This window comes from Helianthus annuus, chromosome 13 (assembly GCF_002127325.2).
Source record: "Helianthus annuus cultivar XRQ/B chromosome 13, HanXRQr2.0-SUNRISE, whole genome shotgun sequence".
Lineage (NCBI taxonomy): Eukaryota > Viridiplantae > Streptophyta > Magnoliopsida > Asterales > Asteraceae > Helianthus > Helianthus annuus.
Window position 1 is genome coordinate 140,309,461 of NC_035445.2, and position 16,634 is coordinate 140,326,094.

The following is a 16,634-nucleotide window of genomic DNA, read 5'->3' on the forward strand; positions in this document are numbered from 1 at the left end:
CGTGAAATAAAATGTTGTAAGACCTGATTAAGAATCTCGTGTATATGATTTGAGTGAAAATGGATGGTAGAATAAGAAGTACGTTTGATAAACAATGTATTTTGAAATCGGTATAAGTAGGTATTTTGAATAATGATAAATGATTTAGGTATAAAACATGATCAGGTTTGCATAATAAAATATTTTTAAAGAGGAGTTTTGGTAACGGTCACCTAAGTAAGGGAATCACCCCTAACTCGTTGGTGAAGTCGTTTTAAGGGAAGAGGGGTGGAGTCAATCGTCAAGGTAAGGAAGTCACTCCAATCTCGATGATACATCTCCACTAGTTGTTACAAGGAATATGAATTTAAATTATATGAAAATCATGCATATATAAGTGTATCGAAAAGGTTCGATATGTTGTGCGTGTGAAGAGAAATCAAAGGTAAACTCGAGGTTGAAAGATTGCATCGTATAAAATGAACAATAGAAACACATGTTTGACCAAAGTTTGGAGTGTTCCAAAACGGAACTTTGACTAACCAAAGTGGTCGAAAAGTCTTTTGAATTTGAGGAGCATGTTTTGGCCTAATAGGTAAAATACTCTCGCCGACAAGTCGGTTAACGGTATTTACCCTTCCGGTTACTACATGTCCCAAATCAATCGAAATTTCGAGACTTGGCGGGATTTATGAAAAAAATGCCAAGGAGTGGAACTAGTCGACAAGGTGCGGGTTTCACCCCTAACTTGACGATTTCGTATCCTAAGTGTGGTTGGTACTCGTCGGGTCAAAATTTAACTTCGACGTGTTGACGAGGGTCCACTAGAACTTGAAATTTGAGATTTACCATTAAGATGTGGATTTCACTCCTAGCTTAATCGCGATATCTCGTGTAAAAAAAAAGAATAGGTAGATTGAGAGTCGTTCACCAAATTGTGGGTTTCACGCCTATTTTGGTGAATTCGTCTCATTTGTACAATATGAGTGTTGTCGGATTTAGAATAATCGAGTAAAATGCATGAGGGAAGTGTATGTCGAAGGAGATACACAAACAAGTATAAACTCATAAGAAAGCATATCAAGGATGATACTTAAATAATGAAATAAAACAAGTATTAACAAATAGAGAAATATGTCAAGAATAACACATAAAGAATCGAACAACGAAACAAGTGTTAACACATAATAAAACAAGCATTAATGCGTAAGAATAACATGTCGAATATTACACATGAGTAACATACATGTTTAAAAGAGCATAAATAAGTAACAAATAAAGTATCATGTAGTAGTCCAAGCAAAGCATACGAATAAGGTTCTAAAACTATAGACTAGGCTAAAGCATTCCTACTTTTCCTAATTCCCTATAGTTATGGCTCTGATACCAATCTGTCACACCCCAACCAATGGCGGAAACATCGGGATGAGACGAAGTGTGAAGATTGCTCGAGACATCATAACGCTATTTGTGACAATAATTTAATAATCCAAATTTCATTTCCAAAATAAATTGTCAAAACATTACAAGAAAAGCAAATAACAACATTGTTCAACATAACATAACAAAATTGATACAACACTTTAAACCTAAACGTCTAAGTGAGTATCTAGGCATCTTTGCTATCCGTTTTCATTTCATCATCATCAACCTGTAACATGTTTAAAAATACAATTCAATGCAAAAGCAAAGGCGAGTATACAAGTTTGGTACGTACATAGCATAAGATAAAAAGTGTGAACAATTCCTCATGGCAAGCATATGATTCAAGATAAACATTAAACATGGCATGTGTCTAACATATCAAACCAAGAAAACGCAATATGCTCAAGACATAACCTCAAGTTTACGGGCGGGTCGTTAATCCTATAGCGCTACATATGTCAAGGTTTGGCTCGTACGAAGTTAATGATAAGTTCAACACATAAGAATAACCCAAGTTTAAAGTATCAAGTCATCACGTATACAAGCATGTTATAGGAACGTTCATGTGTTTAATAAAGTGTTCATGTGTAAGTTAATAGGTAAACATGTTACACCCCAAAAGTGGTAAAAGTAAAAAGGGGGAAATACGAGTATACTCACATTGATCGCGTATAAGAATTCCTTGAAATAACGCACGAGTAAGGATGGAGAATTCCAAGAGAATGAACGTAAGTGTTTATCCTAAATATTTAGAATAACACATAATGGACTAATTAATATAAGTTAAATGATATTCCTAATTTTTAATGGTTCACAATTTAATTGATTTGGTATTTATTCATTATAACATTTCAACATCAAAAGATCAAAAATGTTGATATGAATGTAAAGTAGAACCTGAATCCTTAGTATTTGATTTATAGACTCTTTATAAAAAAAAACATCACATATAATCCATTCTAAAAACTATGTTTAATTCTGTCATTTCGATATTACCACTTTTCAACAACAATTTATTCATAGCAATAAATTAATAAATGATTAATTTATATAAACTACTATATTCTACTATTTTGGATTTTTTTTTTTATTTCTTTTGAATAATTAAACAGTGGTCATCTTCCAACCCAAATGAAAATTCTAACCTTTAATACTAGAGTTTTGGTCATAACAGACTAGTGTGCAAGAACTATGGTAAAGATGGATCTATTATGAAAAATGAATATGAGGGGACAATATATATACCTTTCGAAGCGCGTGGGAATATAAGACTCCGGCAGTGTTCGATATTTCCCGGCAAGCACCGTACGGCTCCGGCGAAACTCCGATCACCGGCGAAAGTGTAGTTAAAGAGAGAGAGTGTTTCTTTCTTTCTTTCTTTACGAGGTCGCGGAATGGGTTTAAGGTGTAAGGTATACCGAATACGTGCGGCGCGATCCCCGTCGTAAAACTCCGACGACTTTTCTTTGTCTGTTACACATTTTTATCTACCAAAGTGGTTGTCACAGAAGGTTTAACAAATGAAAGGAACAAAGGCCGCTAGGTTGACAGAAGATCAAAACAAAATGGATAAGAAGTATATACCGAAACGAATGAAGATTCGGGTTCGACGTAAAAACACCGATTCCAGCAAGCGATTTCGATGAGAGCTACTTGTTCCGACTGCGGTTACGGCAACCGTGAAGCCCGTTTCTCCGGCGGGTACATGGCTGTGGTGTGAAGTGAAAACGAGGAAGAGTGTATGAGGGTGTCAAGGATGATCTTATGTGGTTGTTGTGTAAAACATGGAGGGTGGATAAGGGTTTTGAATATGTTGCAGAGATGTAAGGGTGTACTTGGGAGGGAAAGATCATGAGGGGCGGCCGATCAAAATAAATGGGGATTAGGGTTTGGATAACTTTTGTAATTAGGTTTGGTTAGTAGTTGGCATTAATGTTAAGTTGTTGGTTGTTGAAATGAATAAAAAGAAACAATTAGACAAGCCATGAGGCTATCCGATCATGGCTGTAAACTGCCTAGATTCTACTATTTCTTTTGTTGTTGAACATTACATTAAATGTTGGCAAAGTATGGTATGCATATTAAAAATATCGATGATGAATTAATGTGCATGATGGTGATTACTTATTTGAAACAACAAACAAACAATTCAGCCCTACCACTTGCGGCCGCAAGTTGGTAGGCTGATTACATATATTATGATTTATATATATATACTTTTAACTTTATAAGACACACAATTGTAGTTTATATCATGGGTTTATAATGTGCATTGCTTAATCAACGTGAAATTAAAGAATGTCAACATGCAAGTATTGGGGTTTTTAACACTTAATCAAAAAAAAGATTTTGGTGTTTGGTTGTGAGTCCAGCCGCAAGGGGCTGTTAACAGCCCATATATATATATTTTTTTCTATCCTTTTTTTTTTTAATATATAAGTAGGTTTTAGGTGCATAATTAAAGTATTATATACAGTTTAATGTGTAACAACACCTACAAGACCTAGAATGTTCTAATTAGTAACATAGGTGTTTAATAAATGTGTTAAAACATAGAATGAAGTGCTAATTAAGTATAAGTCTCGTTTTGATTAATTAAATGTTTTATATGTATGGAACGTTTAAGTGTCACGAATTCACGAGTTGGTTACGAGTTAAGTACACGTTTAAGAGAATCACGAATCAAGTAATAAACGAGTATGCGTATCCAAGTATAAGCATGTGTAAACGATGTATATTTCCCACAAAAGGTCGACTGCATTACAATCAAGTTTCGGACTTACAACGAATCGAAATACGATACGATTACAATAGAAACGCACGACAAGATTTCTAATTAAGGAAAGTTACGAAAAAGCAGGGCGTTACAGTCTCCCCTCCTTTAAAAAAATTTCGTCCCGAAATTTATTCAAGAGAAAGACCTTTGAGAAAAAGCATTTTGGCTAAAAGAATCGAGATATTTATCCTAAGTAAAAGCATGCACGTGTGTGAGTTTACATAGTTTTGAATCAACTTGGAGAGGTATATATATAAAATGTGCCGTGTTAGGAAGAACATCTTTATACGAAACACTTTGTATTTTGATAAAAAAAAAGGGCTAGTTTGATCTAATAGACTATTACGAGTTTAAGTATGGCTTAAGTATTGGATAATCGGATATAATGCGTTAGTGAGTTGTTTAAAGTTTGTATTAGGTCCAAAAGGTCTGTAAAACACTGAATTTCTCATGGCGCGTTTTACGAAAGTTTAGTAACATGGTGAAAACACTTATATATAGGAAGTACCAGCGGCGTATCCACCATGTTTTAACCACATTACGTCCGTTTCGTTACTCGGGGTCATGTTACGTTCCGTGTCTTACCATACACAGTAGTACACTCTATGGTTCTCATACGCCTATCACTATAATCCCGTGTGCACCCGCGATTATACTGATCGTCGCATGATCCACATAGCTTGTACTAGTTATGTATGAATCAAGGTATACATGAATTTGAAAATAAGAATGTGTACGTAGAAGAATGTCGTATGTAAGCATGTTTATGTTTAAGCATGTATGGGACCTACGTAAGCGAATCCCTCGGATTACGCTCGCGTATAGGTACGAATGTACGAATCATGAGTAAAGAGGAAAGTATGAGCATAAGTTTAAGTATGAATACGCATGTATGTATGAGCATAAACATAAAACGTGTAAGTAGTATGTGTACAAGCAGAAGCGTAAAACGTATAAGTAGTATGTGTATGAGTACAAGCATAAAACGTATGAACATAGGTGTAGGTATGAAAAATAAATATTGCGTATATGGTGTACGTTGAGACATTGCGGAGAAAAAAAAAAGGTTAAGTATGTAGATACGAACGATATAAATGATGTTATCGCGAGATATCGACTAAATGTGTATGATGATGTGCATGTATAGTTGTTTAAACAAAACGTTGAGTTTGTCGAATCAAAATTAGATTGAGCTTGGTTTGAAAGGTAGAATATAGTTTGTATATGTAAAGGAACATAAAGTACTCATTGGTCATGCTTAACGTATTTTGTAATGATTGAAATGCTACTTTTGTAAAAAAAAAAAGGAGTTCACGTATGTTGAAAATTGTCGGTCCCTATGAAGTCTTCTAGCCCACGTGTTTTGAAATTTGGATGACGAGTTAAGCCTTGTAGAGAAGGTTTTTTTTTTTTTTTTTTTTTTTTTTTTTTTTTTAAAATAACGGGTTTGTTTCATTTGCATCAAAACATGAAAATTTTGGACTTTGAAAGTTCTTGTGAAAACGTCGATCCTTAGAAAAGAAATTTAGTAAAAGGACTTAGTGATTGTTTAAAAAAAATAAATTTAACAAATGATTTATTGATGTTGAAAAGAGTATTTGGTAAAACGATCATATAACATCCATGAGATCTTATAAGTAATTGAGAAAGGTTAGGTTGATTTCGATTAAGAATGGAAGTCTCTAGTATGATGATATAATGTGAGCGTATTTTAGTTAATAAGTCGGATATGAAGTTCATGGGCAAGAGATTCATTAGACCGATTAATTGATAGGTAGCATTTCATAAGGTTTTGAAATTCGTGAAATAAAATGTTGTAAGACCTGATTAAGAATCTCGTGTATATGATTTGAGTGAAAATGGATGGTAGAATAAGAAGTACGTTTGATAAACAATGTATTTTGAAATCGGTATAAGTAGGTATTTTGAATAATGATAAATGATTTAGGTATAAAACATGATCAGGTTTGCATAATAAAATATTTTTAAAGAGGAGTTTTGGTAACGGTCACCTAAGTAAGGGAATCACCCCTAACTCGTTGGTGAAGTCGTTTTAAGGGAAGAGGGGTGGAGTCAATCGTCAAGGTAAGGAAGTCACTCCAATCTCGATGATACATCTCCACTAGTTGTTACAAGGAATATGAATTTAAATTATATGAAAATCATGCATATATAAGTGTATCGAAAAGGTTCGATATGTTGTGCGTGTGAAGAGAAATCAAAGGTAAACTCGAGGTTGAAAGATTGCATCGTATAAAATGAACAATAGAAACACATGTTTGACCAAAGTTTGGAGTGTTCCAAAACGGAACTTTGACTAACCAAAGTGGTCGAAAAGTCTTTTGAATTTGAGGAGCATGTTTTGGCCTAATAGGTAAAATACTCTCGCCGACAAGTCGGTTAACGGTATTTACCCTTCCGGTTACTACATGTCCCAAATCAATCGAAATTTCGAGACTTGGCGGGATTTATGAAAAAAATGCCAAGGAGTGGAACTAGTCGACAAGGTGCGGGTTTCACCCCTAACTTGACGATTTCGTATCCTAAGTGTGGTTGGTACTCGTCGGGTCAAAATTTAACTTCGACGTGTTGACGAGGGTCCACTAGAACTTGAAATTTGAGATTTACCATTAAGATGTGGATTTCACTCCTAGCTTAATCGCGATATCTCGTGTAAAAAAAAGAATAGGTAGATTGAGAGTCGTTCACCAAATTGTGGGTTTCACGCCTATTTTGGTGAATTCGTCTCATTTGTACAATATGAGTGTTGTCGGATTTAGAATAATCGAGTAAAATGCATGAGGGAAGTGTATGTCGAAGGAGATACACAAACAAGTATAAACTCATAAGAAAGCATATCAAGGATGATACTTAAATAATGAAATAAAACAAGTATTAACAAATAGAGAAATATGTCAAGAATAACACATAAAGAATCGAACAACGAAACAAGTGTTAACACATAATAAAACAAGCATTAATGCGTCAGAATAACATGTCGAATATTACACATGAGTAACATACATGTTTAAAAGAGCATAAATAAGTAACAAATAAAGTATCATGTAGTAGTCCAAGCAAAGCATACGAATAAGGTTCTAAAACTATAGACTAGGCTAAAGCATTCCTACTTTTCCTAATTCCCTATAGTTATGGCTCTGATACCAATCTGTCACACCCCAACCAATGGCGGAAACATCGGGATGAGACGAAGTGTGAAGATTGCTCGAGACATCATAACGCTATTTGTGACAATAATTTAATAATCCAAATTTCATTTCCAAAATAAATTGTCAAAACATTACAAGAAAAGCAAATAACAACATTGTTCAACATAACATAACAAAATTGATACAACACTTTAAACCTAAACGTCTAAGTGAGTATCTAGGCATCTTTGCTATCCGTTTTCATTTCATCATCATCAACCTGTAACATGTTTAAAAATACAATTCAATGCAAAAGCAAAGGCGAGTATACAAGTTTGGTACGTACATAGCATAAGATAAAAAGTGTGAACAATTCCTCATGGCAAGCATATGATTCAAGATAAACATTAAACATGGCATGTGTCTAACATATCAAACCAAGAAAACGCAATATGCTCAAGACATAACCTCAAGTTTACGGGCGGGTCGTTAATCCTATAGCGCTACATATGTCAAGGTTTGGCTCGTACGAAGTTAATGATAAGTTCAACACATAAGAATAACCCAAGTTTAAAGTATCAAGTCATCACGTATACAAGCATGTTATAGGAACGTTCATGTGTTTAATAAAGTGTTCATGTGTAAGTTAATAGGTAAACATGTTACACCCCAAAAGTGGTAAAAGTAAAAAGGGGGAAATACGAGTATACTCACATTGATCGCGTATAAGAATTCCTTGAAATAACGCACGAGTAAGGATGGAGAATTCCAAGAGAATGAACGTAAGTGTTTATCCTAAATATTTAGAATAACACATAATGGACTAATTAATATAAGTTAAATGATATTCCTAATTTTTAATGGTTCACAATTTAATTGATTTGGTATTTATTCATTATAACATTTCAACATCAAAAGATCAAAAATGTTGATATGAATGTAAAGTAGAACCTGAATCCTTAGTATTTGATTTATAGACTCTTTATAAAAAAAAACATCACATATAATCCATTCTAAAAACTATGTTTAATTCTGTCATTTCGATATTACCACTTTTCAACAACAATTTATTCATAGCAATAAATTAATAAATGATTAATTTATATAAACTACTATATTCTACTATTTTGGATTTTTTTTTTTTATTTCTTTTGAATAATTAAACAGTGGTCATCTTCCAACCCAAATGAAAATTCTAACCTTTAATACTAGAGTTTTGGTCATAACAGACTAGTGTGCAAGAACTATGGTAAAGATGGATCTATTATGAAAAATGAATATGAGGGGACAATATATATACCTTTCGAAGCGCGTGGGAATATAAGACTCCGGCAGTGTTCGATATTTCCCGGCAAGCACCGTACGGCTCCGGCGAAACTCCGATCACCGGCGAAAGTGTAGTTAAAGAGAGAGAGTGTTTCTTTCTTTCTTTCTTTACGAGGTCGCGGAATGGGTTTAAGGTGTAAGGTATACCGAATACGTGCGGCGCGATCCCCGTCGTAAAACTCCGACGACTTTTCTTTGTCTGTTACACATTTTTATCTACCAAAGTGGTTGTCACAGAAGGTTTAACAAATGAAAGGAACAAAGGCCGCTAGGTTGACAGAAGATCAAAACAAAATGGATAAGAAGTATATACCGAAACGAATGAAGATTCGGGTTCGACGTAAAAACACCGATTCCAGCAAGCGATTTCGATGAGAGCTACTTGTTCCGACTGCGGTTACGGCAACCGTGAAGCCCGTTTCTCCGGCGGGTACATGGCTGTGGTGTGAAGTGAAAACGAGGAAGAGTGTATGAGGGTGTCAAGGATGATCTTATGTGGTTGTTGTGTAAAACATGGAGGGTGGATAAGGGTTTTGAATATGTTGCAGAGATGTAAGGGTGTACTTGGGAGGGAAAGATCATGAGGGGCGGCCGATCAAAATAAATGGGGATTAGGGTTTGGATAACTTTTGTAATTAGGTTTGGTTAGTAGTTGGCATTAATGTTAAGTTGTTGGTTGTTGAAATGAATAAAAAGAAACAATTAGACAAGCCATGAGGCTATCCGATCATGGCTGTAAACTGCCTAGATTCTACTATTTCTTTTGTTGTTGAACATTACATTAAATGTTGGCAAAGTATGGTATGCATATTAAAAATATCGATGATGAATTAATGTGCATGATGGTGATTACTTATTTGAAACAACAAACAAACAATTCAGCCCTACCACTTGCGGCCGCAAGTTGGTAGGCTGATTACATATATTATGATTTATATATATATACTTTTAACTTTATAAGACACACAATTGTAGTTTATATCATGGGTTTATAATGTGCATTGCTTAATCAACGTGAAATTAAAGAATGTCAACATGCAAGTATTGGGGTTTTTAACACTTAATCAAAAAAAAGATTTTGGTGTTTGGTTGTGAGTCCAGCCGCAAGGGGCTGTTAACAGCCCATATATATATATTTTTTTCTATCCTTTTTTTTTTAATATATAAGTAGGTTTTAGGTGCATAATTAAAGTATTATATACAGTTTAATGTGTAACAACACCTACAAGACCTAGAATGTTCTAATTAGTAACATAGGTGTTTAATAAATGTGTTAAAACATAGAATGAAGTGCTAATTAAGTATAAGTCTCGTTTTGATTAATTAAATGTTTTATATGTATGGAACGTTTAAGTGTCACGAATTCACGAGTTGGTTACGAGTTAAGTACACGTTTAAGAGAATCACGAATCAAGTAATAAACGAGTATGCGTATCCAAGTATAAGCATGTGTAAACGATGTATATTTCCCACAAAAGGTCGACTGCATTACAATTAAGTTTCGGACTTACAACGAATCGAAATACGATACGATTACAATAGAAACGCACGACAAGATTTCTAATTAAGGAAAGTTACGAAAAAGCAGGGCGTTACACCCACCTTGGTCTTTTTCCTAAATATTGTAATATAAACTCTAGTTTACTTCTGAATCTGCTACGAACTGGATTGACGGAGGCGATAGACATTACTGCACTAACAATTTATCTCTCTCTTTTTTTTCCTTTTAATAGAAAAAAGCTATAATAGTTTACGAATATAGTTTTTTTTGTATAAAATATATCTAATAAATTGTACTGACTGAGGATTAAAATGTATTTTCATATACCTTATCCATATCTATACTACTATAAAATACATTGAGGGTAGATTTATAATACGCTCTTCACTTTAAGATGCCCACTATACTACTATAAAATACATTGAGGATGATAGACATGCTCTCTACTTTAAGATGCCTAGGACAAATTTTGGTGCATAAGGTACAGGACTCTATCCAATAGTTCTTAGTAAACTTTTTCTGATTAATACATTATTATTTAATAAACTTATTTCTAATTAATACATTATTTAATACCTTATTATTTATGTTTTTTAATGGCACATTATTTATAGATACATAATAATTTCTATTACACCATATTTATATCATGATATGTGTGTATGTATGAAAGTATGTGCCTGATGTGTCATTATGTGTGAGGTGTGGGTGTGTGCATATGTGTAATGAAACCGTGGGTTGGTGGAGTTTATGGGATGATTTGCACTCCGCCGCATTGCTTGGACTCTCGACTAGTATGATATAAGCCTTTTAAGTAAACATTTTCATCTAAACACTTTTATGTTATGATAATTATATTTTAGCAATCAAAGTCACCATTAACCATAGCTCTAAATCCGACTACGTTTATATCGTCTTTCTTGATTTAAGGTTCTTCTTTTTAAAAAGATGAATTTCTCTAATTGTTCACTTGTGGGACTTGAACCCATAACCTCCAAACGTTAAACACATGCCCAATTTTTATATATTTGTGCGTTCGTGTCCATTCAAACAAAATTTTACATCTACAGCTATCAGATACGTGAACTATTTTGTGTATTTCATAATACAATGTTGTAAAATACACTCACTCAACTTACTGCTAGAGAATTATTAGATTCCTAAAAGACTTTTATGTACTTAACAAAAAGACAAGTAGAAATAAATATGCATGTCAAATACGTATTTCACAACACTTAAGTTCCACATCAACACTCATCCATACACATACAAGGGTGGCAGAGGTGCTCAGTGACAAAACCATCACAACTCGGTGCCACCTCGACTACCCTTTGGAACTGGTGGCAGCGAATCCGCCCCCTTCACTGTTTTCCAGGCAAACACACATTCTTTTTCTTTTTTAACCGCAAAATGTTACACTTCTCTGGTATTGAATCCATAACATCCTTCTATTTAACACCTAGAGAGTTTTCCCTTTAGTGACTATTCCACAATTTGCTTACCGAAAGGATGGCGGTGGTGTACCCAAACATGGGTTACCCACTACGCCCCGCCGACCCTAAGTAAATATTCTTTTGCTCTAAGTTAAGAAGTACATCATCAATAATGTACTCACTTAAATTCTTCACAAAAAAAGGTACAGTCACACATGTACTTTTCTATTTTATAAATACAAAATTTGAAACTAAAAGGCGAGAGACACTCAAAGGCACCGTTGATACAAAGCATTATTCAGGTCAAGACACAACCCAAACTCAACGGCTATATTTTCGCCCTCTCACTCCACCATTTACCGACACTTTCACCGGAATCATACAAATCCCACTGTTTAATCGGAACAATCACTCGAACCCCACAACCAATTCACACACTCTCCGTTCAATTTCTCATTTTCCCGTACAAAATCCACCCAATTTAACCTCACCAATTTCTTCAAATTCGCCATAATTTCTCCCCAATCAGGTAAAATAAGTACAAAATTCACATCTGTATCGTATTCTGGAGTTACTTATCCAAAAAGCCCTTTGATTTGAGGCCGTTTTGGGTTTTTTGGTTGACAGAGCATTAGGGTTTTGATCTTTATGAACAGAGTAATTACTAATTAGCCTCTGTTTTTGATATTATTATTGTAAGTGTGATTCATTAAGGTGTTTTGGGTAAGTAATTTTTGGGATTTTTAGTATGTTATTGAAAGGGTATTAGGGTTTCGATTTTATTGTCTCTCTGTTTCAGTGTTTCTGAACAGAGTACTCTGTTTTCGGTGTTTTGGTGAAGTTATTTGGAGATTTGAGTATTGATCATCTCCAATTTGATTAATATGTGTGAAATGTTGTTGTAACACAACAAAAGATTTGACCTTTTGTGGGAAAAACTGAAAGTTCGAAACAATGTCAGCAGTTGATGTTGCGTTGAGTCAGGTTCACATCGAGTCGGGCTTTATTCGTAGCGTAAACGACTCGCTTGTGGTGTACCTAACTGTAGCAAGTTCAGTGATTCCCATGTGTATTTTGGAGTCCGATTCGATTGCGTCAGTGAAGCTAAAGATTCAAACATGTAAAGGGTTTTTAGTGAAGAAACAAAAGTTGGTTTTTGAAGGAAAAGAGTTGTCGAAAAACGGTTGTCGTGTCAAAGACTATGGTGTTTCAAGTGGGGATGTTCTTCATCTGATTCTTCGAGTTTCCGATCTTCTTAAGATCACCGTCGAAACTGCTTTTAAAAAAGACTTTGAGTTTCAGGTTGACCGGTTTAGAACCGTGCGTTATTTGAAACAAAAGCTAGCGGAAGAAGCGAAAGGGGATTCGTTTATAAACGTCGAGGATCAAGAAATATTATGTGATGGTCAAAAGCTTGATGATCATAGGCTTATTGGTGATATTTGTAAGAATCATGATGCCATTGTTCATTTAGTTGTTCAAAATTCTTCATCACGAGTGTCACGAGTCAAGCGGGAAACAATTTGTAAGAAATTACCGAACGATTTCACATTGCAGCCGGTTATCGTCAATCCTAGTTTAAAACTATCGCCTGTTATATGGAGCATGTTAAACTCCGCATCTGATGGGCTAAAACGATCGAAAAGCCCGATTAGATCAGCCGAAGGCACTGGGGGCGCGTACTTCATGCAACATCCATCGGGTAACAAGAACGTTGCGGTTTTTAAACCTGTAGATGAAGAACCATTGGCGGTTAATAACCCTCACATGCTACCTCCATCAACAACCGGTGAAGGGCTAAAGAGAGGAACTAAAGTAGGCGAAGGTGCGTTGAGGGAGGTTGCAGCCTACATATTAGACCATCCGTTAACCGGACCGCGTTCATCAAACAATGAAACGGAAACCGGTTTTGCCGGTGTGCCACCGACCGTCATGGCTAGGTGTTTGAGTTCAGAGTTTAATCATCCACGAGGGTATGATGGCGGGTCCGACAATGTTAAAGTCGGATCTTTACAAATGTTTGTGACAAACTGTGGAAGTTGTGAAGATATGGGTCCAAGAGATTTTCCGGTGGAAGAGGTTCATAAGATCACGGTTCTTGATATACGAACCGCGAATGCTGACAGGCACGCGGGGAATATATTGATGAGCCGAGAAGCGGGTCGGATTGTGCTGACCCCTATTGATCATGGATATTGCTTGCCTGAGAATGTAAGTCTAAAGTCTGCATTTTTTGTTCCATATTATCAGTGTTCTAAAAATCGGCACTCGTCGGCGATTAATAGCTAGTCAGCCTATTTTTCGTTAATTGGTCCGTTAATCGGTAGTCGTCCCTAATCGACCGGCCAAAAATCGGCGATTCCGGCCAAAAACCAGTAAATTCTGACCAGTTTTCAACCAAACCATGTAGATTCCGGCGATTAATGTTGTATACTTAAAAAACGGTCAAGGAGGGGTTAAAACCTGTCTAATTAAAATATTTACCGATATATATAACTGAAAATTACTAGAGGTGTTCAAAAAACTCGTGGCTCGCAGCTCGCTCGAAGAAAGCTCGGCTCGAAATTGGCTCGGTTGTAAACGAGCCAGCTCGGCTCGGCTCGGTTTATAAACGAGCCGAGCTCGAGCTTGGCCTGGCTCAACTCGTTAGCTGGCTCGATAAGGTTTATATCCTTCATTTTTTTGTCCCACATCGCTTAGAAAACAAAAAACTAATGGAGAATCTCCCCTATAAAAGAAGGTAAAAACAATGTACAAAGTGAGTTAACTATTTATACTTGCATATTTAGCCATATGGTTAAATTAAATGACAATTATGGCCCTTAGTCTATGAAGAAATTCATTTTTAAGGGCTTTTTAAGTAGTAAATTTTGCGGTTCTTTGTTAGTTCGAGCTAGATTGAGCCGAGCCGAGCATGCTTGAATTCTAATCGAGTCGAGCTTGAGCCTCAAATCTTAGCTCGATTTGAAATTCGAGCTTGAGCCAAGCCAACTCGAATCGAGTTCGAGCCGAGCTCGAGCCGGGTCTAGCTCGGCTCGACTTGGCTTGTTTACAGCCCTAAAAATTACATATAAAAATCCCAATCTGATTAATCCCGATTCATCGCTAGTAGGTACCCCACCGGCCGACTAGCGCCTAGCGATATTTACAACCATTTATTTATGATAATAAGTTAATAACATGATATTTGTCACGCTAACACGGGTTTCTTGGTTTGTTAGTTCAAAGATTGCACATTTGATTGGTTGTATTGGCCACAAGCGCGTGAACCATACTTGAAACAAGCTCTTGACTACATAAGCTCATTGGATGCAGATCAAGACATAGCACTCTTGAGCGCGTATGGGTGGGATCTTTCATTAGAGTGTGCACGCACGCTGCGCATCTCCACTATGCTTTTAAAAAAAGGTGCGGCAAACGGGCTCTCGCCTTTTGACATAGGTCGAATCATGTGCAGAGAAAGGGTAAACAAAGAATCTATGATTGAAAAGATGGTTCAGAAAGCCCATGATTCTATGCTCGTGGGAATGAGTGAGGCTGCGTTTCTTGAAACCGTCTCTAAGATCATGGATTTTGAGGTTGAGAATATACTCGTTTAGGCCCGTGCATTTTGAGGGGACGACTCACTTTGTCGTCTCCGGGCCTAATGTAGTTTTCTTATGATGTATTTGCTTAATACGAATAAAAGTGTGATCAGCAATGGTGTTTTTTATGTCTCATTGCTGAATTTGTACCTGCTTTCTGAAAAGCTTTTGTTGTGAATGATATGATAATTATTGTGTTTAAGAAATAACACTTTGTAAATTTTAGTTTGATATATGATTTCTTTTAGCATGGTTTTGTTGGCTTCAAACATTTTGTTAAAGCAATTGTTTTGAATGCAGGACCAGTCATTGGCCGCACCACTAGTTCACTGGTCGGACAAGTCTAACCGGACTCGATGCCTAACGCTGTTAAAATTAATTTAAAAGATAAATATTTATTAATACTATACTGTTATGTTGGTTATATTTAAAGAATACAAGAAATATATCCAATTTTTTTAAGAAAAAAATATATATCAATCTTTAAAGAATCAAACTGTAAAAGATAATATTTAATTCAGCTACCCAGAAACACAACAGTAATATCTTTCTACATTAGTTGGCAAAGAAATTCTAATCTTAAATCTTGTAATCTAAAAAGAAAAACATTTTTGTAAAAGTATTTGTTTATACAAAACAATGCAACCACTAAACAATCACCACTCGTCTAAAACCGGCTAGTCCAACCCCAACCAGTGATTGTTCAACCGGTTCATGTTCTAATACGTCCTACCAGATTAGATCATTTGTTAAAACCGACTAAATCAAACAGTAAGCACCATCAAGAAAACTAATCTCATCAACAAAGTGTAATGTTTTATTGAACATATAATAAAACATTTTTGTCAGTTAATCAAAATTTCTAATAATATTAACAAGAGCTGTTGCTAAACGTACTTCTTCTTTTTCACAAACTTGAGGTAAGACTCACCATTAAAAACTATTTTTAACTTGAATTCAGTTGAAAGAAAGATTCTCCATCCCCACCATCGGTCCCACTCAGTTGTCTGCACTTTGCCAATTTTGCCCCACGAGAGCTCGGTAATTATTGCTATGTTCCCTTGCTCCTACACAACAAAAGCCTTTTTCTTCATTTTATATGACAATTTATTATTTGTTGAATGCTTTTCCATATGAACAAATTTAACTTTGTTGACTAATATACAAGGTACAAATATAAATAAACTAAGATTTTATATTAACCAACTCCTTTATAAAAACATAGCCAGCAATATGTAGAAAAGTACGTATGAATAAAAAATAAATATATAAAAAAATAAGTTATAGGTAACTTTATTACTCCGAGCATATCAAACCCCTTTTTTCGGAGTGTTTTTTAAGCTCATGTGGAGAAGAGAGGAGAAGATTACGGACGATATAGAGGAGGGAGGGAAAAGAGGCGTGTCTGTGTGTACAAACGCTCCTCGACTAGGTTCTCTGAGATGGGGAGGAAAGAGGGAG

General features: G+C 35.4%; 1 protein-coding gene and 2 long non-coding RNA genes across 3 annotated transcripts; 1 reads left to right on the top strand and 2 right to left on the bottom strand.

Annotated features, from left to right (window-relative positions):
* Positions 1-1,580: 1,580 nt before the first annotated feature.
* LOC110899512 lies at positions 1,581-4,648 on the bottom strand. Its single transcript, XR_002570332.2, has 3 exons — positions 2,650-4,648; positions 2,065-2,145; positions 1,581-1,630 (listed from the first exon to the last, which is right to left on the bottom strand). It is a non-coding gene; the product is annotated as an uncharacterized LOC110899512 (long non-coding RNA).
* Positions 4,649-7,559: 2,911 nt separating this feature from the next.
* Positions 7,560-10,138, bottom strand: LOC110899511. Its single transcript, XR_002570331.2, has 3 exons — positions 8,630-10,138; positions 8,044-8,124; positions 7,560-7,609 (listed from the first exon to the last, which is right to left on the bottom strand). It is a non-coding gene; the product is annotated as an uncharacterized LOC110899511 (long non-coding RNA).
* Positions 10,139-11,841: 1,703 nt separating this feature from the next.
* LOC110899508 (phosphatidylinositol 4-kinase gamma 4) lies at positions 11,842-15,404 on the top strand. The gene is made up of 3 exons (XM_035981590.1): positions 11,842-12,118; positions 12,389-13,800; positions 14,811-15,404. The coding sequence occupies exons 2-3, from the start codon at positions 12,544-12,546 to the stop codon at positions 15,186-15,188; spliced, it is 1,635 nt and encodes a 544-aa protein (XP_035837483.1). The 5' UTR covers positions 11,842-12,118; positions 12,389-12,543; the 3' UTR covers positions 15,189-15,404.
* The last annotated feature ends 1,230 nt before the right edge of the window (positions 15,405-16,634 follow it).

Coding starts and splice junctions, on each gene's coding strand:
- LOC110899508 (XM_035981590.1), top strand. CDS start 12,544: ATGTCAGCAGTTGATGTTGCGTTGAGTCAGGTTCACATCGAGTCGGGC. Junction 13,801..14,810: donor GATATTGCTTGCCTGAGAAT/GTAAGTCTAAAG, acceptor TTGGTTTGTTAG/TTCAAAGATTGCACATTTGA.